The sequence below is a fragment of the Sciurus vulgaris genome (assembly GCF_902686455.1).
Source record: "Sciurus vulgaris genome assembly, chromosome: X".
Lineage (NCBI taxonomy): Eukaryota > Metazoa > Chordata > Mammalia > Rodentia > Sciuridae > Sciurus > Sciurus vulgaris.
Window position 1 is genome coordinate 22,944,297 of NC_136471.1, and position 27,503 is coordinate 22,971,799.

At 47.5% G+C, this 27,503-nt stretch overlaps 1 protein-coding gene across 10 annotated transcripts in view; it reads right to left on the reverse strand.

Moving 5' to 3' along the window:
- Positions 1 to 456: 456 nt before the first annotated feature.
- BCORL1 (BCL6 corepressor like 1) overlaps positions 457 to 27,503 on the reverse strand; it is a 67,395-nt gene continuing 40,348 nt past the window's right edge. For 9 of the 10 annotated variants that reach the window (XM_079123332.1, XM_079123328.1, XM_079123329.1 and 6 more), the window contains 7 exons: positions 24,188 to 24,411; positions 19,419 to 19,661; positions 16,669 to 16,835; positions 15,386 to 15,531; positions 7,891 to 7,968; positions 6,670 to 6,823; positions 457 to 2,533 (listed from right to left, as the gene is read on the reverse strand). In XM_079123332.1, the coding sequence (XP_078979458.1) occupies positions 2,251 to 2,533; positions 6,670 to 6,823; positions 7,891 to 7,968; positions 15,386 to 15,531; positions 16,669 to 16,835; positions 19,419 to 19,661; positions 24,188 to 24,411 (1,295 nt within the window). In that variant the 3' untranslated portion in view covers positions 457 to 2,250. The remainder of the gene's footprint in view (positions 2,534 to 6,669; positions 6,824 to 7,890; positions 7,969 to 15,385; positions 15,532 to 16,668; positions 16,836 to 19,418; positions 19,662 to 24,187; positions 24,412 to 27,503) is intronic. The other variant, XM_079123334.1, reaches the window with a different exon arrangement.

A 27,503-nucleotide genomic window follows, 5' to 3' on the forward strand; every position in this document is an offset into this window, starting at 1 on the left:
ATACTCCTGTGGCAAACATGGAATGCTCACACACAGCCTCCCAGACCAATGCAAGGTAAGCCAGATATTGTCTTTTCCCACCAGCCCAGCTCTTGGGATTTGCTCCTGCCTTTTCTTTCCAGATCACAACCCAGTGACCCAAATGTTCATGAGCCAGTGCACCTTGCCTTCACCCTGTGCACCCCTGGGGACCACAATAAAAAGGATTCAGGGTTTCCCCATTGACTGAATCTGGATGCCCATCTTAACCCCAGAAATGCCACAAAGGGAAAAGAGTGAAAAGAGACAGCAGACTGAGGCCCTGACACAGATTTTTCAGTATGCAAGTGTTTTTGACTCCATAGCCAGTGGTTTAAAACGAAACATAAAGAGCAGCCAGAATACACACCCAAATGCAAAAAAGGCAAACATAAAACAAAATAAATCACACAATACCATGAAACCCAAAACAAAAAATTAAAATCCAAAACCCCTCAACTTTATATATATATATTTATATATATATATTTTTGTTTTTTTTTTTAAAAAGGGAGAACAACTGTTCAAAACCAACTGGGCAGAATGGTGGGGCTGGGGAGCAGTCCTACAGAAAGGGGGCCCAGAAATTCCCCCAGGAACAAAGAACAAACACAATACAAAGAAAATAACCACCAATGCTCCCGAATGGGTCAGGAGCCTCCAGAGAACAGATTGTCCCATCCTCAAACTGGCTTTTTTTTTTTTTCTTTTTCTTTTTTTTTCTTTTTTTTTTTTTCCAGTTTCTTCTTTTGGTTTTTTTTTTTAGCTCCTGTACAATAAAACTGTACCATCTCCAACCAGGGCCAGCCACAGCTAAGCCCTCTTGCCTTTGGATGGTACATACTCTCTACAAGGATTGTTCGGAAAAATAGCAATTGGTAGAAAAATAAGAACAAGAGTGGGAAAGACAATGCCACAGAGGGGGTGGGGACAGGGAAGCAACCCAAACTCTTCCCTCTTTCTCCCTGAACAGATCCAGCACTGGAGGCCAGGAGGCCTGGAGGCCCCGAGGCCAGACAGGACGCCTGGTGGGGCCACATGTTCAGCCCCGGGCCCCAAGTGGGAGTGGAGCCTGGGCTGGAGATTGGTCTCCTGCCCTTGCCTAGGGAACAGCTGATGCCTGATTTCACATCTGGCAGTCAGTCTCAGAGTCCTCTTTAGAATCCAAAGAATGGCAGAGAAGGAGGGAGCAGAAAGAGGTGCTGCGAGTCTGGGAAGGGGTAGAGTTGAGGGGGTGAGGGCTGGGAGATGAGAGGCTCAGTATCTTGAGAAGGGGAGGCCAGGATGGGGTGGTGTGGGTGGGGGTGCAGGGGGAAAGATGCAAGAACGAACCCATATTGTGCACTCTGAGGGGAGCTGCGAAGGAAGTGGGAGGGGGGACCCCCACCCCTCAGACCCCTTAACTCCCCTTTATTAGAGTAATTCAGATGAACCCCTTACCCCACAATTCTCTCCCCAGTAAACACTAATGTCAAGATGGGAGGAGAAAAACTGGCGGGGGGAGGGGGAGCACCAAAGCCTCGGGATTTACCCCCAGCCCTCCAGCTCTGGGCCAGCTTCCTTAGTCACAAGTTGGTGTCCCCCAACCCAGCCCCCTCCCCAGTGGGGAAAAAGCAACCTGGGAGTAACTATTAGAAGGAGGGAGCAGCCCCAAAGCTTATCAAGAAAGAAAAAGGAGATAAAGAAAGAGAAAGGAGGTAAAGAAAGTCCCTCAATACAACAAGTTGTCTCAAATCGTCACAGTGATACAGACTTATCAGAAACCAATGAAACAATACAAATTAAATACTAATAAAATAAATACTATGGAAGACAGAAGAACACAGGGGGACGGAGGGGGGCGCTCAGATTTGGGCTTTTCTGATTTCTCCTCTGGACAGGCCACAGCCACCCAGGCCCACATTTGGTCTTGGTCATGCACACGGAGGCCAGTCCAAGGGACCCTGGCACCACTTCCCACCACCCCCAGGGACCTCCCATCTTCAGACATGGAGTTCAACTTTCCACCCCCATCACCAACCACAACGACAATGACGATGACAGGGAGATGAGAGCTAATGTAACCGAAAAACAAAAAGATCCAGTCACTAATGCTGGCATTGATAAGGCGGCTTCTTGTTGGTCCGTATTATTGCCTCATTCTGCAGTCTGGTGCTCGGTGGGGGGAAGAAATGGGAGGTGAGGGAAGGGTGAACTCGAAGGAGAAAGAACAGGGAGGGACTGTTTTCCCGGTCAACTGTTCCAAGACTGGAATTCCACCTCAGACCCTAGGAGCCGAAGCAGCTCCGGCTCATACGGCACTAGCTCCACAGTCTCAGAGGAGCCTGGGGGAGATCTGTCGTCCAAGCCACCAGGCCTCTCCGCAGGGGTCAGCAGCTGACTGGAGGCCACCTGCCGGTAGAACTCGGCCTTGGGCAGGGTGGTGATTTCAAAGTGCGGGAACCGTGCCTGAAAGATTCTGGAGGAGAGCTTCAGCCGCTTCAGGACATCCGTGAAGAGGAACCAGTTGCAGGGCCTGAAGAGGCAAGGACAGGAGTCAGGGAAGGACAGACTCCAGACACTGTGGGAGAGGCCCAGTGAGCCCCCTGGGGGGCAAACATAGCTCCTCATGCCCCCAAGTCTCACTGCCAGTCTGGCTACTTCCCACTAAATCACGGGCTCTTTGGGTGAGGCTGAGACAAATGTTTTCTCTTGTCCCTGACACTGCCTGGCCCAGCTTTCACCTGAACGTCGGTGAACACTCCCCCCATGACTGAGCTCTTCCAAAAAGAAGGAGCAGGAGGGTCATGGGCTTCAGAGAACTAAAACCTCAGCAGGCTTCCCCAGGGCTTAGCCTCCACCCCTGTGACCTGGGGTTTACCATGTGCTGGGACCACTCCTTCCCTGACCCCCCAACCCCTGCTAACCCCCGCTGGTTTTTCCTTTCCTGTTCTCACTCCTGCTTCCTCTGCCTTCTTGTTCTCCAAGATCTTCCCTAGCACAGGGGGAGCCGTGGAGAAAGGCCTAAACTGCGGGTAATCCAAAAGGCATTTCTCTTTGGCTCTGGAATGCATTAGACAAGTTTTTTCTCCAGCGGCAGCACCGCTGTCGTTTCTGCAGGCCTGGGGCTCACGTTACAGCCAGTCTGCCTTTGCTGAGCACACCCGACTGGGCGGCAGCCTGGGGACAGCTGGGAGGGGTGCGAAGAGGCCAGTCACAGGCCAAACGCTCACACTGGCCAAACCAGGAAGAAACACTACATCCTCATGTTGTGGTCCCAGTTTACCTGGCTTTCCCTCCTAGCCATTCCACTGTCCCAGTTCCAGCATTTGCCACCTCTGGCCTGGGCTATATTGCACCAGCTCCTAATTGGCTTCACTTTGCCAAAAGTCATTCTTCTGCACCCTTCCTGTCCTCACTGGATCCTCTTGTTACAATTAGTTTTTTTCTAAAAAAAAAAAAAAAGTCTTGACCCTTCACCCCTCCCTGAACAGCTTCCTAGATTCCTAGATTCCTTCCTTCCTTTCTTTTTTTTCCCCCTAGTACTGGGGACTGAAACAAGGGTTGCTTTCCCGATGAGCTACATTCCCAGCCCTTTTGAAAATTTAAAAAAATTTTTAAGACAGGCTCTCACGACGTTGCTGAAGCTGATTGAACTTGCAATCCTCCTGCCTCAGCCTCTGAAGTCACTGTGATTATCGGCATGTGCCGCTGCACCCAGCTTCTCCCCAGAACAGCTTTCAGTGGATCCCCAGGACCTCCAGAAGAACACTCCCAGTTCTCTAGCATAATAGTGAATAAGACCTTCTGAAGATGATCCCATTCAACCTCTTCGGCCTAATATCCACCCTCACACCCTCCCCATACTGTATCCCTCACCCCACCAAGTGCCACCCACCTGATATAGGACTATCCCTGCTTTCTGAACTTCCTGAATTTGTATATCTCAGTGCTTTTGCTCATGCCATGCCCTGTGCCCTTCTCTCTTTCCTGGACCAGTTCTGATGCCCCATCACCTGAGAAATCTTTCCCCAATCTAACTGAACACTCATCCCATCTTCCATGGTTCTCAAGGTATTTGGTTTATATTTCTATTACAGTACTTCTAAGCCGAGCATGGTGGCACACCTGTAATCCCAGCAGCTCGGGAGGCTGAGGCAGGAGGATCGCAAGTTCAAAGCCAGCCTCAGCACCTCAACGTGACCCTAAGCAACTTAGTGAGACCCTGTCTCAATATTTAAAAATAAAAAGGGCTGGGGATGTAGCTCAGGGGTACAGGACCCCTGGATTCTATCTCCAGTACAGGAAAAAATAAAAAATAAAAAAAGCTTCCAATAGAGCCTACCCCAGAAAGATTGCAAAAGCAACGTTACTTTGGTACCCTCTGAGGTCTAGGAATAGGAGCTCATGGTGGACTGGAACTTTTGTTTTCACTTGACACCCTTCTGAACTGTTTGAGCTTTATACAATAATAAAACTGCTAGAACATTTGGTCTTTTATTAGAGTTAATTATATACTTGTCTGTCTACTACACTAGACTGGATTCTTTGAAGCCCAGAGCTGTGTTCTGGTCCTCAAGGTTTGACCTGGTGCAGCTGCTTAAGACATGTTTATGAAATTGAATGTTCTGTATAGCTTAAAATGTCTAGCCAAATCCACAATCCTTATCCCTGAAATACAACATTTCTTCCAGATGACAGCAAACTCAGTCATCTCATGTGATTAGGGAATGGAGGATTGTAGGTTAAGAGGAAGGAACCATTGACACCATATCCTTGGTCCATCACTCTCAAAGAATGGGGGAAAACCCTTCAGAACTTTCTTGCTGGTGATCAGAATCCAGTCCTGCTTTGATAATTCAGAAGGCACTTCTGAACCCCACAGAGCCTCTGAGTCCCTCCCCACAACAACTTCTTTACTTATTTATTTTCACAGTGCTGCAATTGAACCCAGGGCCTCATGCATGCTAGGCAAGTGCTCCCCCACTCAGCTACATTCCCAAGCTTTTTACATTTTTATTTGAGACAGGATCTCACCAAGTTATTGAGGCTGGTCTCAAACTTGTGATCTTCCTACCTCAGCCTCATGAGCAGCTGGGATTCCAGGTGTGAGCCACGGCCCCTAGCCCCTTCCGATACTTTTTAAAGACTTAAAAGAACTGTCCATATTGGGCTACAGCTGTGGGGGAGGGCAGTTTTAGGACAAACACAGGAGGATGTCACATCAGGAAGACAGTCCTGCCCATACCCAGCTCTCAGCTGACAACATGCCGGCTGCCTAGCTCTTGCAGCAGCTCACAACACAGTGGCATGCAGCCCTCGGCTGCCCATGTTCCGTCCACACCTAAAGCAGACTACCCTGGTTCTTCTACTATCTGCAGTCCAAGATCCTGTTTCAGAGAAGGAGGTGCTGAACACTCCGGAGGAATTAATTCACTGTGCAATACTATATCCCAGAGGCCCTGCCCCGCCCTCCGGGATCAGCTTCTGCCCAGAAGAATAAGGACCAAAAGCCCCTGAAACTTGATCCCTACTAGTGCCATCATATAGGCTATTTTTAATTCTTATCAGGCCATGGGGGAAGGGATGCAAAGGGTCTAGCGAGCCTCATAAACGGAGGAGCTCACTTCACACATTTCTAATCCATCGTCCACCCGGCTCCCTAACCCGTTCATGCCATGCTAGTTCGCTGTTTTCTAAAATAGGGTCTGATTGGCCTGGGTAACGTGGTGCACGCCTGTAATCCCAGCTACTTGGGAGGTTCAGGCAAGATCATCACAGGTTTGAGACTATCCTTGGCAACTTTGTGAGATCCTGTCTCAAAAAAAGAAAAAAAAAATGGGTCTGACATTTTAAAAACAGATATCAAGGAAAATTATCCTTAAAATGTTTGCCAAGGTAATCAGAAAGTACTTCATGATGGGGGCTAGGAACACAAGGGCAACTGATCCCACATTCTTGTTCTCCCAACCAGCACTTCCACACACTGATGTGCTGGGAAGCCCAATGAGAATCACAGCCCTGCAGGTTGAGCTCCCTTCTGAATCATCAAATAAAGAGTTAATTTGGTTGAGTCCAACACTAAGTGTCAGGTATACTCCAGTCTCGGAACATGGGTGCTCCCCATTATCAATGCACAGTCATCTGAGCTGGCAGCATGAATGCCATCACCTTGCCAACATTAAGGCTATGAGAAACCAAGCCGTGGATTGCTTAAGGACCCTAGTGGCTCCACAGCTATGGCAACCATATGTCCCGGCTTTTCTAAGAATCTCAATTGCAAATATTCGGTCTGGCTGTCCCTAGAAACCACAAGAATGTTCCAGAGATTCTAATAGTTCATCAGTCCAAATATCTCTCAGATTATCACTTATACCCAGAACTGTACCCAAAGCCTTCAGGAAGTAAATCCAGATTTGGGGCTCGGGAGATGCTTACAGTTGATGGACTAGTACAGATCTAGAGGTCCACATACCCTGGCTGGAACATAAGTTACGTTCAACATGGGCCGGAGGATCAGGCTGGTGCTTGTCACATGTTATCTTGCCTACACTCCAATGCCCATTTGCCAGGTCTTCACCTCCTCCTGGAGAGCTCCACCTTCCCTGAGAGGCAGGCCAGAGGTTGCCAGGATCCTGGCACTTGGTCCCTGCAGATCTTTCAGACACTTACCCGCGGGACACTGACACTTGGAGGTTGTAGCAAGGGAGAAGAGGCTTGTCTGAGAGCTCAAACATGAAATCATCCTCTTCCACATCATCTCCTTCTTGATCAGCGCTCCCAGGAGGATTATGCAGGAGGTCACAGGCAAATCCATCTTTTTCCTCTGTATGGAGAGTACATGGGAATTAGGACTTGGCTACATGCACAATATCAAAGAAGAAATGCCATATAAAGAGGCACAAAGGGGTGCTTAGGAGACGAATGACAAGGCCACAGGTCCTTGGCTGGGATCAAGGTTTGTTGAACCCGTGGCTCAAATTCTTGGGAGGGCACATGAAAGTTCTAATCTTCCAGAAGTATTTTGTGGCAGAGATTCATTATGTTCCTCCATCTTCTGATTGGAAAAAGCAAGGTGATATGAAGGATGAGCTGCCCAGCTGTTGGAGATGGAAACCTGAAGATGCTATCAGCAGTCAAGGGCAGGCTAAAAACACCTGCTCTTCTCTGGCTGCAGTTTTCCCAAGCTGCTTTCTTGCCTGATCCTGAAGCCCAGGGAGCACAGATGGGTCCCTTCCCAGCCACGTGTTTGGGTGTGGCCGACTGCATTCCATCACAACCTTCTCCTGCCCAGCTTCTCCCAAGCTTAGGGGTGGACAGTTCCCTTAATCTTCAGCCCCTGGCCCAATGGGCAAATGCTAGATGACCACCACAAAGATGTGCTGATCTTCCAAGAGAGGAACGCTTGAGCCAGAAGACTAAGGCTCAGGAGAGAGAAGCTATCTCAAAAATTAGTGTGCATCACTGAGGGAGGGGAAGGAGGGAATGATGGCTGCCAGAGGAGGAGTTGGGTCCCTGTTGAGTAAGCAATACCAGAAGAGGTGGCAATGCTCACGAGGGGGCTTCTGGCAGAGTTAAGACAAAGCAAGGGAGGAGAAAAGGACCTTAGGAGAGAGAATTTTTAAAGTAGTCAGGGTGAGAAGTGGCAGGGCTGAGGAGGGATGGCTTTGTCCAGATGAGTTTTACATCCTCCAAGTCAGGCAAATGAGTTCAAGGTCTGGTGGAAGGCGGGATTATGGTCTGGGCTGAAATGAACTGTAGGCTACTAACAGGTGAGGAAGGGGGACCTCCACAGGGCAATTCCCACCTTCAAGAAGAATCACTGAAACCCAGACCAAGTCCCACGTCTGTGATCCACAGATGAGGGTGGAATTCTTCCCACCTAAAGCTTACCCAGTACGGAACTGCTGTAAAAATCCCAGGATACACCAGGATCACCCTCTGCCCGGCCCTGAAGATCCGAGAGGTGATCTATGAAAGAAGAGAAGGCAGTGAGACAAGGAAGACAGGCTGGAGAGGAAACTCAAGGAATGTCCATGTATATGGGGCTGGGGGAATGAGAGGAGGGAAGAAAGGACCACAAGAGGGGCAGGAGTGACCAGACAGCAATCTGCTTCCTTTTCCTAGTCTGAGATTGCAAACCAGCAGCCAGGACCCCAATGGAGCCCACGGACCACCTGGGATTTGGCCTAGTATTTAATAAAAGACAAAAATTCAACCTCTACCAACTTAAAACTGGGAGATTTCCCTTAAAAATCTGGATTTCCAACTTTGTGAAAAAAAAATTGAGAGGATCTGGCAACACTGAGTCCACATTCCTGCATGTCAACATTTGGCTGGAGGGAGCTGCGACATGTGCGGGCTCCAGTCCCCACCCAGCCTCTTCCCTCATTTACACATCAGCCTGAAGGCATGTAGTTTTGGGACCCCTGCTTCAAATGGCATAGGGAATTCCTCTGCAGGCAGAATCCTACAGCAATCCCAGGATTTTCACTCCCTGCTGATTCCAATATTAATATATCATATGAGACACTCATGATGTCTCATATAAATAAGTGGCTGGGGGTAGAGCTCGGTGGCAAAGTGTGTGCTTAACACGTGAGGGGCCCTGGGTATCAAACCCAGCTCCAAAAATAATTAAAAAGGAAAGTAAGAAAAGCAAAATTTTTTCTGTTTTATCTTTGAAAAACATGAGAGAAATGACCTTTTGCTTCCACTCATAAGTATATATACCTAAAAGAATTAAAAACAGGTGTTCAAATGAAAACTTATTCATGAATGTGCATAGGAGCTCGCCTCAAAATAGGAAAAGGTGGATAGGAGGCTGAGACAGGAGGATTCCAAGTTTGAGGCCAGCCTCAGCAACTTAGTGAGATGCTAAGCAACATAGAGAGACCCTGTCTCAAAATAGAAAATAAAAAGGTTGAGAATATAGAATGTGGCTCAGTAGTTAAGTGTCTCTTGGTTCAATCCCCAATACCAAAAAAAAGGTGGAAGCACCCCAAATGGCCATCCACTGGATGGATAAAGAAAATGAAATATATTCATACAGTGCAATAGTATTTAGTCATAAAAGGAATAAGTATTGATAGGTGCTCCATGATATTTAAAAAAATAAACAAAAAACCCCATACATACTACAACCTGAATAAACCTTGAAAACATGATACTAAGTGAAAGAAGTCAGTCACAAAGGGCACATATTATAAGACTCTGCTTATATGACGTGTCCAGGACACACGAATGCATAGAGATAGAAAGCAAATCGGTGGTTGCCAGGGGCTGGGGGAAGGGGGAGATGGGCGCTGACTGCTCATGGGATGGGGTGTCCCTTTGAAATGATGAAAATTTTCTGAATCTAGATAGCGGTGATGGTTGTACAACATTGTCCACTGCTTACTGTCACTTGATTTTATACTTCAACCACAATAAAAACTTAAAACCACCTTTTGTTTTTTGGCTCTAAAGACAGACTCAGGTCACCCTTAGCCTCCTTGTTTCCTAGCGAGGTACCATCTAGTGGAATTGTTTCACCTCTTAGTTCCACCTGGACAAAAAGCTGGCCCACTGGCTTTTATGACCAATCCGACTGTGCCATCTGTGGGTGCATGGCCCAGCCATTATCAATATACCACCTAGTACAACTGGCAGGCTGATTTAGCTATATGTGGTTGCCACCAGCCCTCAAGCAACACCTGGGCAACAGGACGGGAGAGAGTCCAAAGGGCACAGGTGAACTGAGGGCATCACCTGCAAGCCAAATCCCAGGAGGAAGTTGGCAACGATTCTTAAAGGAATGGCGCTCGCCCCCAGTCCCATGGAAAGCACCTCCACCACCAGTCGCACCTTCCCTCTGGGTCATCCTAGCATTCTATTAACTGCTACCCCTTTTTAGCCATCTTCTAAGAGATAAAGGGTTCCTCCAGGACGAAGGCATCCAGGCAGAAGCTTTCGAAGCAGTTGGCAGAGCAACCAGAGTGGGAAACCTTCAGTCATGGACATTAGATCTTTGGTGTGTTGCAGGAAAAAACTGAGGTTGCACATCAGCTTCTGTGCTCTTTACCCTGTGCCACCTGAGAGTTGGAAGCAGCTTCTTCCAGAAGTATCTGTCAAGTAGGCAGGAGTCTACTCTGGGCCTAGCCCTGTGGTTGGTGTCATGTGAGATAAAGGAATGAGAAGGTAAGTCTCAAAAAGGCAGGGACCAAGGCGGTCTTGTTCACTATTATCTCCCCTGTACCTAAGCCCAGTTCCTGGCACATAAGAGCTTAATATGGTGGTAGTAGGGGGAGAGGGAGGGAAGAGGGAAGGAGAGGATTACTACAAGGTGAGACTACAAAGTGCTTGCTCAACCAGCATGTCAAAACAGATGCACTCCTGCTGGTTGCCCCCACCCCCCACAAGAGGTCACACAAGGATTCCATCAGAGCAGCCCAAGCTCACCACATTCCTGGGGCTCCTCTCTAGGGACTACCTTCAGAGCCCCCGGCACATTCCTCTAATTCTCTGTACTGCCTGCAAATCTTTGTCATGTTCAGGTGAACCTGCCCTTCTGAGACAGACAAAAGTTAAGTGGCCTGAGCAAAGAGGGAACAGGCCCATGAGTGGCACACAAGAGGAGCTCTAGGACCTGCTCAAAGGTGCAGGTCCAATGCGCCTTCCTCATAGATGTTCACATATCATAAGGGATGAAGTGACCTTCCTTTGCCTTGATTCTTCCTACCCCTACATTCCAAGGCACAACACTCAGTCCTTTCCTTGAAAAAGTACCCTGGGCCCAGCAATCCCCCACTCCTAGGTATACACTTCAAAAATATGGAAGCTGGATAGTCAAACACATACTTGTACATGCATGATCACAGCAGCACTACTGACAACAGTCAAAAAAGGTGCACACCTGTAATCCCAGCGGCTTGGGAGGCTGAAGCAGGAGGATCGCAAGTTCAAAGCCAGCCTCAGCAAAAAGTGAGGCCCTAAGAAATTCAGTGAGACCCAGTCTCTAAATAAAATACAAAAAAGGGCTGGGGATGTGGCTCAGTGGTTAAACACCCCTGAGTTCAATCCCTAGTACCCCCAAAAAAGGTGCACACTTCCCAGAAGTCCATCAGTACATAAAGGGATAAGAACAATGGAGTATATACAAGCAAGGAAACGTTAACTAGCATGAAAAGGAGTAAAGTACTGAGACATGCTTACACACGGATGGGCCTTGAAATCAGTATACTCAAGAAAGAACCCAGACATGAAGGCCCTAGACTGTATGGTTCCATTGACACAAAATGTCTAGGAAAGGTAAGTCTATAGAGAGAGTACAGACTGATGGTTGCTATGGAGTGGGCGGAGGGGGAATGGGGAGCAAGTGCTTCATGGGTACAGGGCTTCATCTGGGGGGTAATAAAAATGTTTTGGAACTAGACAGAAGTAGTGGTAGCAAAATGTACTTGAATGCACTAAATGCCACTGGATTGTTCACTTCAATCATTAATTTTTATGATCTTGTAATTTTCTGTTACAATGAATTTTACCTTGATATACTTGTTTTTTTTTTTTTTTTAAATACACTCAAGGCCTCATAGCAAGACTCACCCCCATGTGAGCAGCAGCCAGCAGAGTTTTTCTATTTCCTAGGGTCCCATCAAACCCCTCCCCTTCTCCTCCAGTTAAGTCACCAGCTGAGGGACATGAAAGGATTGAAAAAACAAAAAGCAAGCAGTCTTCGACATGGGGTCATATGGCAGAGGTCTCTACCAGGAAAAACAAAACCCTGCGATTCAGTGACCTCAAGTGGTAAACTGCTAACCCTCCCATCAGTGGAAGGAAAAGCAGTCCTGGTACTGCCTCAGATGCCCCAAACAAGCTGTGGCAACTCTCCCTGACCCCCACGTTCCTTCCCACAGCGGAGGAAAAAAACGTGTCTGTTTTCCTTCGGCTCACTTGGATATTACTTTTTTCTTCTAAGGGTCAAAGGTAAATCAGTCACAGGCCTGCCTGTAATTTGGTTCATGGGGGAAGTCTTCTGAAGAACTCTTGAGGATTTGGGCAGCTTGGTACTCCAAGTCCAAAAATGAGGTAGACAGGGTTTACGTCTGGCCTCTAGTACCCAGCACATCACTCAAAATCTAATAGGTGCTCAGTATATGAATGAATGGGACAGAAGAACAAATGAGGGAGTGCCATTTGGTCCTTCATGATCTCAGAGGAAATGAGCCTTACCTCAAATCAAACCAATATAAGAAAATCCACATTTACAATGCAGATGAATTACCAGTGTCCTCTGCTTTACAAAAGGATTCATTACAGGATGCCTGTAAGTAGTGACATTCCTTTGCACACATAGAAGACCTGAGTCACAGACAACTCTTCCAGAACAGGGGCCTTGTACAAAGCAAGGGAAGCTGTACAGGAGACATGACCCTGTGCTCGGGGGGTGGCGGGCTTTGTCCACTGGCAGAAAATAGAGCCCTCTGCACCATACAGGAATTCACCTTCATTTTCTACCCAGTGAGACCTCCATTGGGGGAGGAGGAAGATATTCTATAAAGCCTGGTCAGGTGAATGGTTGGGGATGAAAAGAAAAAAAAAAAAAAAACCAAAAAACAAAAAACAAAATAGTTTTTAAAATACCTCAGTCAGATAGGCAGATAGGCAAGGTGAAAACAACAACAACAAAGTCCATGTAAGTGTATCCAGGTGGGGGGCAGAGAGGGAATGCTTCCCTGACTTCCAACCTACTGCTTCCTGCAGTCACTATCCCAGCTACTCCAGTAGTTCCTGGAGAACTGGCGGGGAGGTGTCCAGGGATGAAAGAAGAGAAGAGGAAAATACTCAGCTCAAAGAACTGAAAGAGCCACTGATGTTGGTTGCACAATATCATGAATGTCCTAAATGCTACTGAATTATTCACTTTAAAAAGGTCACATTAGGTGAATTTCACCTGATGTTTTAAAAAAAGCCTGAGTACTATCCTCTCACCCTCCCTCTACCAAACAGCCTTTAGGGCCAAGTTCCCCCATCCTTCCTGGAGGAAGCCTGCTGACTCCTGCCAATGCCTGCCTCCCTGGGGTCGAGGTCCTAACCTGACTTGCTAGAATTTTTCCTAACAGGCCAATAGGAGAAGTGATGACCTAATCTCTAAGCTTCCATCAGCTCCTGACCTCCATTATTAAGCCAGCTCTGTGCCTATGAATCGAGAAATGGTGTTAAGATTTGAAAGAAGGTGCTCAGTCTGAATAGGCTAGAAGTACCAGAGTTTTAAGAAAAGTCTTCTGAGTCAGGCATGGTGACACATGCTTGTAATCCCAGGCCTGGGAGGTTGAGGCAGGAGGATCACAAGTTCAAGGTCAGCCTCAGCAACTTACAGAGACCTTGTCTCAAAATAATAAGGGTTAGGGATGTAGCTCAGTGAAAGCACCCCAGGGTTAAATCCCTGGTACCATCCCACCCCACCAAAAAAGAAAATTCTTCTCTGGATTCGGCATCATGGACCAGCATTTGAGTTAGTTTAAGGAGGTGTCAAAAGGCTGGCTATGAGTTGACAGTAAGAGGAAGAGGGGGAAAGAAGACTGGGCATGTAGCTAAGTGGTTAGAACACTTGCCTGGTATGAATAAGGCCCTGGGTTCAAGCTCCAGTACTGTGAAAAATGAATGGCAAAGGTGCTTATTTCTAATTTTTTTTATGTACCTAAAAAGTATTTAAAATGGTCTCAATATCCAAACTCCTCTGGGGTTTTGGAAGAAAAGAGTTCCTCTGCTTACTAAGGTGGTCAGAGATAGCTTTACTTAAACCCAGAGAGTCCTGAGACCCTCAGGGAGATTTCTAGCCTGGACTGGTCAGTTTATGAAAGACAAGAGTTTCACATAGCATCTTTATCATAAGGAGATGCTCTGGATGTTCATCTGTGCCCTATTTTCCTGGGAATCTAGTGGAGTACAGATAACACATGTATATCTGAGAGAGAACGCACGTGTGCCTGGTATGTGAGAGGAGGCCACAAAGGGCGCATCCTTAGCAACTAAAGGGCATGATGGTTATCACTGGTCCAGGACAAAAGGCTGAATGAACATCCAGAAGCTGCTCTATCCCTTAAGAATAGGGGCCTGAGGAGCCAGAGCCTGAGGAGCAGTGGGGGAGAAAAATGGAAAAGGCAGCCCTCTTGCTTCCCAGGCTGCGGTTCAGTCAGGCTGGGAGGACTGAGGACTACACTGCAAGGTTCACTCAGTTTAACTGCACCTGAGTGGAGGTAGGGTAGGCAGAAGGCAGGATCTCCCTCAGCAACCTTCCATCAGCCTCTTCAGTCCCCAGCTTCCACAGCCTAAAGGCAGTGCTCTCCACCTATTTCTCCTTTCATCAGGTTCCTGTCTTTCTTCCTCCATCATCAGCTACTTAGTTAACCTCTGTTCAACAGACAAATAGGCCCCCGGTTGGGAGCCCAGAATCCTATCTCTGGCAGCTAGGGGTTGGGACCGGGGTTTGTGAATAAGTAGAGCCAAAGCCCAGGTGAGAGAGGTGTGAGAGGTCTTAGGTTAGTTGGTTCCTGTTCCAAGAGTTGCTACTGCAAACACCTAAGTCTTTAAAACGGTTCAGAGATAAAATTCCCAGCTGCTCTGTTACTCAGGCAATCTAAAGTAACGGCCAAGCGTCAAGCTATGATGTCACTAAGAGGTGGGGTTCTGCATTACAAGGTCAAATTGATGAGATTCCCACTGAGCACAGGCTAGGTGCCCCCTTTCCCACCTTCTCCTTGCCCAACTTAGTAGTTATCTACTTGCAGACTAACAGCTGCTACCCACTATGGAGAAAATAAGTGCATTCTGGCTTGTGGTCTTTGCCATGGGCTTGGACACCAGACACTTTTCCAGAAGGGGCAGGTGAGGGAGGAAGACACGAAATGGAGAGAAGAGGGATGCTAGGAAACAGAGTGAATATTACAGTAACCACTGGTAAGAGCAGTGAGGAATAAAGCTTCTGGGAGGGTCCCAGGGGTTTCACTTTGATCACAAAGAGAATTTGAAAAAACCATAGCAAAATGCTAAGCATCACTTCTTTGCCACTAACATCCCATCCCATTCATAGCACAGATCAACACATTTTTGCCCCCAACCAGATCTACTCATGGGGATGCTGTCCCTCAAAGAGACCTACACCACATACCTAATGAAATGGGTCTCCCTGGGTTACCAGGATCCTGAAGAGACTGAAAGGTAGACATTTACAGCAAGTGGCTTTTTATTTTAAAGTAGCTAGGGATTTCTAAGAAGCTGAAAAAACATGCAAAGAAGGAAGGTGCTCCTCATAGTAGTTGTCTGGGATGGAGGGGGACGAAAATGATCCCAAGAGGTTTAGGAGTAAGAGGTCAGAGGACTCCTGGCTGCAAATCTTGGCCACACTTACCACTCAGGAAGCGTTTCATGGTGTCGCTGCTGGCCAGCTTCATAGCCGTCTGACCTGAGTAAGTGGCCAATGTGGGATCAGCCCCATAGGACAGCAAGAGCCACATGGTCTCCAAGTTGTCATTGACCACTGCATCATGAACTGGCCTGTGGAGGTGATACAGGGTGAGGAAAAGAGGGTCCAAGTGGGAACTATGAGGTTTAGGCTTCAGGCTACTTTATCAGAGACAAAAATGAGATGACCCCAGGATAACTCCACTGTAACATGACCTAAGCTCCTGGGAGGGGGACCACCTCTGACCTTGCCACCCCCACATACCTCCTTCTCTCTCTGGACTTCTTTCATCTCCTTCCCATTACTCTCTTTACATCATCCCTCCAACCCTCACACCTTGGGATAGTTCCTAGGGCACAATGCGATGCCACTGGTAGTTCAAAAGAGAATGGGTCCCTGATGAAGGTTAAAATTAAAGCAGGGGTAAGACCTGAAGGGCCCAGATGACTGTCCAAGAGCAGGGACGGGCAGAGCAGCTCCACACACCAGGCAGTGGCCAAATGGAGACTGCGCCTTTTGGTCTGGGTCTCCTGCTCGTTATGCACCTCAGGTCTATTTTGCCTAGGAAGTAGGTCCTCTGATAGGACAGAAGAGGATGTAAGTTTCTCTAAGATGCAGCAAGTATATATTTTTTAAAGTGGGTAGGAATCAAATTAGAGTTGGGCTTGGTGGTGTACACTTGTAACTCCAGCAACTCAGGAGGCCCAGGTAGGAGGATTGCAAATTTGAGACCAGTCTAGGCAACTTAGCAAGGCCCTGTCTCAAAATAAAATTTAAAAAAGGGAGGGCTGGGGATATGGCTCAGTGGTAGAGACCCTCCAGTTTAACTCCCAGGACCAGAGAAAAAATCAAATTAGAAAAATCCAATCTAGAATGTTAACCTAGGGTCAGCCTCCCCATAAGTTCCTAAGGCCTCAGATTCTGCCTAAGACAGGTTCCCACCAGAATGAAAGGAGGAAAGGCTTAGTGATCTTCCTAGTGACAGCTGCATGGGATGGGATGAACCCTGGCCTTAGTAATCACAGTGGACTGGCCATCCAGGAACTCATCCTGCTCTAAACTAGTTCCCTCTTCAATCTATGGAAAATTGTCCAAAAGGCTTCCTGGAAAGGTCTTTCTATAACTTGAAGCTTGGTGTGCTATAAATGTCCAGGTTGGGGCAAGTTCTTCTGACTGAGAGGCTAAGCTGGAGATGAGAGTGGGCCTCAGAGGAGGAACAACTTTCTTGCCTTGTGCCATCCTGTGCGCTACAATTCACATTGGCACCGTGCTCCAACAGGATGTTCAGGATGTCTGTCCAGCCCCGGGAACAGGCCTCGTGCAGGGCTGTGTAGCCAGCATTATCTCGGTGATTGACATCCTCGCTGTCCTTCTGGAGGCAATACAGAACAACGTCCTGTGGGGATAGGGATAGCTCCATGAACGAAGAGAGGTCAAATTCTTGAAATCATCCCAGTTAGACTTGAAGCCCCCCAAATGTCTCAAAATCTTTCATCAAAGAAGTCAGTTCTACCCAGGCATGGTGGTTCATGCCTATAATCCCAGTGACTCAGGAAGCAAAGACAGAAGGATTACAAATTTGAGGCTAGCCTCAGCAATTGAGCAAAGGCCCTTAGCAACATAGTGAGACCCTGTCTCAAAATTATAAATAAAAAAAGGCTGGGGATGTAGCTTGGTGGTAAGATGCCCCTGGATTCAATCCCTAGTGCCAAAAAAAGAAGTCAGTCCTGAGTCACTGATCACCAAGATCCCAGCTCTGGGCCATTTCCTTGGCAGTGGGGAGACATTTCTTATGAGAAATGTCGCTCATCCAGGTAGTGGTCACTGGGGTATGGTCCTCAGAGGGGGGCTACCCTGCTAACTCAGAGCTCATACTCCCAGACCTGGATTCCCTGAGCTTCGTGAGCCAGCCCCAGTCCAGAGAAATGAGACATGTGTTGGTAAGCACAGCTTCTGGTGGTAATTTAAGAACAGGGAAAGAAGAATTGTTTTAAGTACCACCCCTGGATGCTGAGCTCAGCAGGAACAATGTTCCTACCAGTTCAACCCTCCCCTCAAATCAGGATTGTTTCAAGCATGAATCAGTCATTCATCTATACTTTAGTGTTTAACTTCCTTGGGCTGAGCAGATGGGACCAGAGGGGAACTCCAGTGACTTGAAGTATCCTAGCTGGGATGTATATGGCTATGAGTAAGCTTGGGCAGATGGCTCAGTGGTTACTGGCTGACTGGCTTTCACCAAAAGGTACCTTTCACCTCCAGGTCACTCCTCCCCTCCAACCCCTGACAGGTTGTACTCTGCTTCTGCAGTGATGGTCTGTTTGCTGGTTTTGCCCCCCAACCACCACACAAGAAAATAACTGAGAGCCAGATGTGGGCTACCATGCCTGTAATCCCAGCAATTTGGGGGGCTGAGGCAGGAAGAACCCAAGTTCCCGGCTAACCTTGTCAACTTACTGAGACCTTGTCTTAAAAAAAATGACCAGAGATGTAGCTCAGTGGTAAAATGCCCCTGGGTTTGATCCCCTGTATCCTCCCCCAAATTAACCTTGAGGGCAGGGGTTAGTCATCATTCTCTCTTCAAGTCTCCCTTGGCAGTCATGCAGGCACTGATACTAGGTGCTCAAGAAAGATGGACTTGAAGCCAGGCATGGTGGTACATGCCTAGAATCCTAGTGACTCAGGAGGCTGAGGCAGAAGGATTCCAAGTTCAAAGCCAGCCTCAGCAACTTAGCAAGACCTTGTCTTCAAATAAAAGATAAAAAGAACTGGTTATGTACTCAGTGTTAAAAGTGTCTCTGGATTCAATTCCCAGTACAAAAAACAAAAAAGATGGCCTTGACAAGGAAACACTGTCAAGTTAACATATCAAGTCAGCTCTCCTGTGCTGACTAGTCTGGTTTGGAGTGGCAGTCCTGGAATGAGTAGAACCTTAAAAACAAGGCATGCTATTTGGGCATGTTGGTGCACGCCTGTAATCCCAGTGATTCAGGAGGCTGAGGCAGGAGGATTGTGAGTTCAAAACAAGTCTCAGCAACTTTGCAAGGCCCTGAGCAACTCAGCAAGACCCTGTCTCTAAATAAAATATAAAAAGGGCTGGGGATGTGGCTCAGTGTAGTGCCCCTGGGTTCAATCCCTGGTACAAAATAAAAGGCATGCTGTGTAACCCAGCAACTCTACTACTAGGAGCAAATCCTGAAGAAATCATCAGGGCAAAGACACATGATGAAGGGAGTTTGTATCAAGAAAAAGTGGAAAATTACAGAAATGTGTGACAACATAATTTAATCATGGTAAATCAAACAGTCTTCTAACCCTACCCTGACACTTGGAAATTGAAAGACCTTGGTTTGACTTTCAACATATATATTCACAGTATTCAGCGATCTTGAACACATCATTTAACACTGCTAAGCCTCGATCTCCTCATCTGTAAAATGAAGATGATAAAGTCTATCTCCATAGGCTTACTATAACCAAAGCTCTTATTAACATGACCAAAAGTGTGCTCAACAGATGCCAGTCGCCTTTTTTGCCTTCTTTCCAATGTATGGGGAAGTAGTACAAGGTGAGGTTAGCTCAGCTCTGCCCCTCAAGCACACTCCTGACCCCTCTACCAGAAGCCAAAATTAGAGGAAGCTGAAGAGGAGATGAAGAGTGAGCAATAATCACCCGTGGTCCTCTCTGAGGGTGGGAGCCACCACACAGGGAAATTTAAGACAAAGTGAAAATCCAAAACTCCCCGTCCTGGCCTAGGAATGCAGTGGGTGATATTGTGTTACCATTTCAATTGCATTTATCCCAAACAGACATTCAGATAAGCATGCATTCCCACACACTGAGATCAGACAAGGGGCAAAGCAGCCCCATAGGCAATGTGTGCAGTAGAGGGAGGTCAGCTGGGACTCCAGCTGCAGAGGAGCCAATGATGAGACACTCCCTCAACAGAGGCCCAGGTCCGTGTCACGTGTTGGCTTACCTTATAGCCGAGACGTGCTGCCCGCTGCAGGAGTGTCTCACCAGCATTTTTGTTCACAATGAGCCGCCGTGCCTCTGGGGGGATCTGCCGGGTTGTAGGCGACTCTGAGGCCTCCTCTGGGCCGGCACTTCGGGACTTGGAGGGTGTACATGGTTCAGTGGGCTTCACTGGGGTGGGAGATTTGGGAGATCGTGTCTTCTGCTGGCTCCAGCGACCTTTACCCTGGAAAGCAGAGATGTGGCCCTGGGTCAGGCCAGGCAACATATCTCATCCATCATGGCCATGCCACTTGGCTGCCAAGGCCATCTCACCTCATCAGTGTCCATGTGGTGCTTTGCTGACAGTACCCCAAGTGGCCCAGACCACTGCCAGCTTTGAGGCTAGAGGTTGAGCAGGTCACGCTAGCCATGTGGAATATTTGTTAGATCAGCACGGCTTCCTGTGTGCCCCCACAGTGGGCTGTGGGGTGAAGAGAATCCAATCTTCAGCCCCATAAACCATGGAATGATGAAGGGATTGGAAAGTGGGGGGTACAGGGCATCCCAGCTTCTCTCAAGCACTCTGTAGGCCTTTGTTACCTACCTCAGTGCCCCTCGTGTGGTCTGCATGAGCCATGCCTACAAGTAACAAGGGCAAAGCAAAGCAGAGACAGTTGTCTTTTGACGAGTCACACTTCCTAATGCCTTCACTCTTATTGTAAAAATCTCCCCCCAACTTCCCACTTTACAGGCTTTCCCATCTTTCATCACGCCCTGTCCCCAGATCATACTCAGGCCCACCCAGGGTGCTGGACCAAGCTGAGGCTCAGGAACAAGACAGTGCTGAGTTTGAAGTTTGCCTCTGTCATCCACTACCTGTAAGATCTGGGGCCTGGCCCAACCCCTCCGAGTCTTTCACCCTTACAGGGTCTGTGAGATAATGAACTGCTACCAAGGCTGCATAGCAATGAACAGGGCAGGCACTCACAAAATGTTAGTAAAGTCCTATCCTCATGAGAGGCACCTGGATGCCTCCCTTTCCCCTCCCCCCATTTTGAACTGAAATGTCTATGCAGGCTCACATGCATGTTCCTACCATGGTATATTGGGTTTATAGGGGCAGGTAACTTGTCTCTTTAATTCAGGGGTCTTTCGTGCAGGAGAAACTGTGCTGGAGGAATTATATATTTAAGGAATGAGATGAAAGGAGCCTCTTCTGCACCTGGGTTAGATGGTGAGATTCTCAACTTGGGAGTTGATGCCATAGCTGGATGAGACTTGGGATATGAATCATTGGAAGCCAGAGGGCAGACTGTGGCAGCTACCCTTCAAGATGGCTCCCAAGGATCCCACCCTACCCACTGACATTCATGATTTTGTGTAGCCTCCTCTCCAATGGATAGGACCGGTCTGTGTAACCAGTAGGAGACCACAGATAGGACCACATGTCACTTCCAAGGGCAGGTCCTAAAAGGCACTGTGGCTTCTGACTTGTTTTCTTCTGGATCACTCACTGTGTGGGGAAAGCCAGCTGCCCCATGTCATGAGAACACTCAAAGAGCTCTTTGGGGACACCCATGGAGCAAGGAAGGGAGGGTTCTTGCTAACAACCATCAACTAGCCAACCATGTGAGCTAGCTACCTTGAAAGCAGATCTTCCAGTCCCAGTCAAGCCTTCAAATGAATGTAGCCCTGGCTAACACCTTGACTGCAATCTCATGAGACCCTGATACAGACCCAGTTAAGCTGCCCCTAAACTCCTAAGCCCCAGAGACTGTGTGAGACAATATATGGTTATTGTTGTGTTAAGCCACTACATTTTAGAGTGATTAGTTACACCACAATAAAGTTTATATAGATACTCATCCAAATCCCTCAGAGCATTATGCTTTTGCTTAAATCCTATATACTCTACACTATTCTACAAACCCCCCGATCCCACTCCCTTCTGTCTCTGAATATCTGGAACACCTACTCTGAATCACAGACTCTGATGCCTGATGTTTCACTTTTGTATTTCCTTCCAGTGTTTTATGGGACTTTTTTTTTTTTGGGGGGGGGGTACCAGGGATTGAACCCTGGGGTACTTTACCACTGAGCTCCATCCCCAGTCCAATATATATATATTTATTTATTTTTCAGACAGGGTCTCACTAAATTGCTGAGGCTGGCCTCAAACCTGCAATCCTCCTGCCTCAGCCTCCTGAGTCACAGGAGAATGACAGGTATGCACCACTATGCCCAGTTGGTGTCATTGTTTTTAGCATTTTATGGGTAAGTCTTGATTTCCTTTGCTAAGACTTGAAAATATTTGAGACAGGGTTTTGCTATGTTGCCAAGACTAACCTCTAACTTCTAGGCTCAAGAGATCCTCCTGCCTCAGCCTCTGCAATAAGCTCCCAGGCTAGGTCCAAGCTCCTTGAGGGGCAGGGTTTATATTGCCACCTTCTATTTAGTTTCTTAAAGCACTAAATTCAGAACTCAGGGCCATCCCTGAGTCCAACAAATAGGTATTGTGCGAGCCATGTGTAGAGCCCCAGGTAGCCAGACCTAGAAAGTCAAAGTCAGAAAAGGAGAAGTAGCGGAGAAAAGATGAGGAGTCAGGACATTTATTTCCTCTGGAAAATCCCAAGATCACAAGAAGCCATAATCAGTCCTCATCCCAAAAGGGCAGAGGTATAATCCCCAGCATGAAGACACCAACTATGAGGGTATAATTTTGCTTTATTACCAAGAGAATGGGTCATTTAATGGCAGGACTAGAGGATGCTGGGTAAAGTACCAGGTTTTCACTAAGCCAAGCCAGGAGCCAAAGGGTGATGTTCCTTCTGGGGACCAGAGCTGCCAGAGAGCAGGAGGGAGGCTGCCTGAGAGAGGGAGGAGCAAGAACAAGTAGGGGGACCCCTCCCCCTCTCCCTTCCCCCCTGGCTTTGAGCCCTTGTGGGAAGAAGCCCTTGGCCAATGCCCCGCTTTAGTGCTGCAGGAGCGTCCCCCTCCCTCCCCCCGCCTTGCTTTCCACTACAAAGCCCATGCCATGGGGGCAACCAGAGCAGGTGGTGGGGACTGGGAGGGAAAGAAAGGCGGGAGGGAGAAAGGGAGGCCCTGGGGAGGGACAAAACCCTCTCTGGGAGAACACTTCAACAGACACACTGCCAGGCAGAACAACCAGACAGAAGCATCAGAGTGTTCGGCTGGTTACCTTTGTGTGGGACTGGGCCATCTGAGTGTCTGGGCAGAGCAGGGGAAGGGGAGGGGGAGGCAAGAGACTGGGACGCCCACCTTTTGCCAGAGTTGCAAAGGGCTGCAGTGCTTCCTGCCTGCTAGCCCCCTCCCCTAGTGTCTCCAGGATACAGATAGAAGCCACCCATTCAGAGTCTGTGAGGCACATGGAACCACTGGGGCTGCAGAGGCAGACAGGCCTGCTCCAAGTCTCAACTCTGGCACTCTGGACCACTGAGTGACCTTGAAATGAATCCCTCAACTTCCCTCAGTTTTTTCACTATAAAATGAAGATGATATAAATACCTATCTCCAAGATTCACTGTAGGAATTAAGATCAATAACATGAATGAAGCAGAATTAAGAGCAATAATATGAATTATGTTCTTAGCACAGACTGGGGGTTCCTTGCCCCCTGGGCCCCTGTCTTTCTATCACTCTGGGGGGTGAGAGGAAACGGATGTCACACCATGCCTCTGTCCCCTCATTCCTGTCTCTGCCTGAAGCACAAGGATACACACCAAGCCTCGGAGAGTACTCTATGTTATCAAAGCCTGTCACAGACATTGCCTCCTTTGTTCCCCCAAGCACCCTTGTGAGACAGAAAGGGCATGAAGTATCAACTCCATTTTTAAAGATGAGCAAATAGACTTGAGTACCTTGTCTGAGCTGGAACAGGGTTCCAGGAGGGGGAAAGCAGAAAGGAGGGGGAGACAAGCACCCACTCTTTGCCAGTGCTATTCAGGGATTCCTGCTCAGGATCTAGAGAGAGTAGTAAGAATCACAACCAACAAAGCAAGCCCATTATAGCCTGTTTGGGTTTTTTGATTGTCAATGGCAAATACCTATTATGGGTACACATTTTACCTTAGACCTTCACTTTTTTCAAAAGCAAAATTCACAGGATGAGGACTGTCTAGTATTTTTTTCTAATGTAAACTGTGGGTACTGTGTAAGACCCAAAACCAATGCAGTGGCTATCAGATCCAAAAGAGATGTCAATTTTGAATGGGGGCCCTGGAAATGCCTAGCTGATTAGTGAGTGCCCACTCACTCAAAGGAAGGCAGGGATGGCAGCTATAACTTGGACCCAAATAGAATTCCTTCAGCTCCACCCTCAAGCAACCTTTATCTGAACATCAAAACCCTTGCTTCTACAAGTTGTTTTCTACCTTGATTGACTCAGAAAATTCCATGATTGGTTTCCAGTGAGTTAAGCTCAGACAAAAGCTTCTTGATTGGATGTTAACAAGCGATTCAAGCTAACATCCTGCCATATTCTTTAACTCTTCCTAAATTCAAAGGAGATCCAAGGATTATAGAGGAAAAGTCATAATGGGTCAAACTCTATAGTTGGCTATAACTTTAGTTCCCATTCTTCAAATACACCCCCAACCATTCTAGAACTAGTTTAGAAGTCTTTAATAAACATGGGTTAATTTGATCATCCCCATCCACTCCTTTCCTGCCCTCCTCCCTGAGAAGATCCCTGCTGAAGGAATTTGGTGGAAAGCTTCCTTGCCACACACACCCACACCTGTCCACTGCCCTGTTCCCCTGGTGGCCACACACCTTTGCCTCTTCTGAGACGTTCGCCATGTGCTTGGTCTTGCACTTTCGTTTTCCTGATGGCTTTTCTGAATTATCAAGGCAGGCTGGCTCCTCCAGGTTATTTGGGAGGAAACCATTTGGTGAATCTGAGATCCCCTGGGCTTTGCTGGGCAAGAGAAGGTTCCTGTTCCTGAGGCGATGCTCCGAACTTTGGGAGGGAGTCTTCTGCTTACGATTCTTTGAATCTGAGCAAAAAACAGGAAAGAATAGAAGTCAGAGAAATGGAACACTGAAAAGCAACGCCATCCTCTAAGATGAATCAGAGGACTTCGGGGGTTCAAAGCACAACGCAAAGTTGTATAACTATCAGCTCTTGGTATGTAATGCAGTGCTGACTATTCCACTCAATCCTTCTTGAATGGACCGCGTACTTCAATATCAAAGTCCCTCCTCCACAAGCAGGAGACAGCTCCTAGCCCAGCCAGCAGGGTGGCAGCCCATCTGGCTATCCCCAAGATGAGGGTAATAGCCCCAAGATAAAAGATTTTCCCCTAGCCCAGAACAAATCACAATTTCTTTTTTTTTTTTTTTTCCACAATTTCTTTTCTTTTCAGCTTTCTCTCCATCCTCTTTGTCTCAATCTCCAATATAAAAACAAACCTATTCAGGTGTGTTGGCGCACCCCTGTGATCCAAGCTACTTGGAAGGTTGAGGCAGGAGGATCACAAGTTTGAGGCCAGCTTTGACAACTTAACAAAATCCTGTCTCAAAGAATAAGAAGGGCTGGGAAAGCTGGGTGCAGTGGTGCACACCTGTAATCTCAGCAGCTGGGAAGGTTGAGCCAGGAGGATTGCAAGTTCAAAACCAGCCTCAGCAACTTAGCAAGGCCCTAAGCAATTTAGTGAGACCCTGTCCCAAAATAAAATATTAAAAAAAGGCTATAGATGTGGCTCAGTGGTTAAGTGCCCCTGGGTTCAATCCCTCGTACCCCCCCCCCCAAATAAAAGGTGGGGAGCTGGGGATGTAACTCAGTCCCCAGTACTACAGAAAAAGAAAAATACAAACTTAGCAACTCCACTGAAGTTAAGTATCAAGTACAGTGAGGTCGGGTGGCGGGGTACAAGGTAGAAGGCTATCTTTATAGTCTCTCTATCCAACTGCCTTGTTTGTCACTCTCTGAGGACACAAAGATCAAAGCAACAGAAACTCCCCAGGACCAGAAGGTGTCATGGGCCTACTTAGCTGGCAGGCAATTGAAGAAACCTGCCATCTTCCTTGGTTGGAAATCAAGTCACTGGTGTCACTGAAACACATGGGGCAACATCTTTATTTCTAACCACAGCTCACTGAACAAAGTGCATTCTAATTTCAAAAAGGTCTGCTGGGATCTCCATTAGCAAGAGCCTCAGCCTTAAGGTCTACCCTAAACCCCATGCGTAGGGGCAACAGATTGTGTCTGCCCTTATCTCTTAACATCAATGCTGTGTGGCTTGGTCACTGTGTGATTGGATAGAAGCAAGCCAGAAGCTCTCTGAGCCTTCCTTCATACCTATAAATGGGGAGAATATGATCCAATCCCGGGAGTGGTAGGAGAACTAAGTGAGGTCATACATGCAAAATCCTTTACAAAGCATTATAGAGTAAGGCACAATTATTACATTATTTAAGTGCAAACTCTTTAGGTAGGGCCATGACTGTGTGATCTTTATCTCTGCCATGGGACTGAACACAAGTACTAGTCTTTTGCCTAGCACATGGCAAACGATCAGTATGTCTATGAAGGGAAGTAACTGTAAGCTCAGTTTCTCTACATTGTGAAATGAAGGAACTGAGATCCAAGAGTTCTCAACTCACCTCACCCGACATGGACTCTCATGTGTGACATTGCCAAGGGCAGACCCAGGCATGGGAATCATTGTTCCAGTATGGGGAACTGTCTGTAGCTTATGAACAACCCTTATATGCCACCTCTTTTTCCCAAGTAGCCCTAGCCCACTACTGGGTCCTCATAACCTGTCCAGGAATTGCTATGCTGGATGGTCTCTAATGGCACTTCTGGCCAGAATATCTAAACTAGGGGTTTTGATGCAACACATCTGGACTGAGGGAGAAGAGGAAGGAACACAATGGTGCCTTGTGAGGACCTCAGGAAGCATGGGGAGCCATATCATAGCATTCAATACCACAAGAAAAGAAACAGCCCCCTCCACATTTACCTAGGGCAGGGAAGGCTCTGGAGTTTATTCAATTGCAGAGGAACAAGGGCTTTATAAGAGTATGCAAAGGAACAGAGTGAAGATAACAGGTATATAAGGGGAATGGCTCTTCCCACCCTCCCCACAGGTGAAGAAGGGAGACAGCCAAGCCCAGGATGAAAGGAAAGGTTGTAAGGCTCAGACAGGACAAGGGTGACCTGCATAGTTTGGCTGCTGCCTGCTTCTCTGACATTGATCTGAAAGACAGGTAGTAGCAGGAGGGACTGGAAGGTCCTGGGGAGAGATGTGTTTGTCAGAAAATTCCTGCATGAAAATGCCATCATCAAATCTGGAGGCTGTTGACCAGACCGTATGTCAAAGCGAGCTGCCTCAACACAAAACACTTAGATACATCCACAGAGGGATAATGACCTACTTTCCACAACTGGTGCTGCCCTCAAATCGAGCAGGATGCCATGATCACCGGTATTCCCCCATGTTACTCCCTGTTGGATACTACAGAGAGCTCTCTCTGCATTGGGTGGCAAACCAGACCAGGCAACCTCGAAGGTTCTTCTGGTTCCAAGAGCTGATAGCTCCATAGGAAGCTTCCAAACTAGGAAACCAGCCCTCATTAGAGAAGATCAGGTGCAACAAAGCTCCTCTTTATCCCAACACAAGTGGCTCAGGCCAATGGTTTGACAACTTATTCATGAACAATCCATTATGGTTCTGGAAAAAGAAAGGGAAAATTGCTCCCACTCACTCATACAGTTGAAAATTAGCTCAATTACTCTCTTGAGCACAGGGATAGGTATCATATATATGTCCACTTAAACAGAGTGGGAAACGAGGTTAAGCCTTCTTTGCATTATAGCAAACCCAGAATCTACTACCCACTTGATGTGAGGTTATTCCATTTTTAGCTAATAAGGGAGCTGCAGGTGTTTACCAGCGGCTCAGAATGAATACACGATAGGAGACAATCAATTGTTGTTTCAAGGGTAGAGGTCAGAGTATGTAAGGGGGAGACAGAAGTGTTTAATGGAACGCAGAGATGTGCCTTTTGCTCAATTAGAAATCCACTATACGGCAAGGCATGAGGTGCACACTTGTAATCCCAGCTACTCAGGATGTTGAGG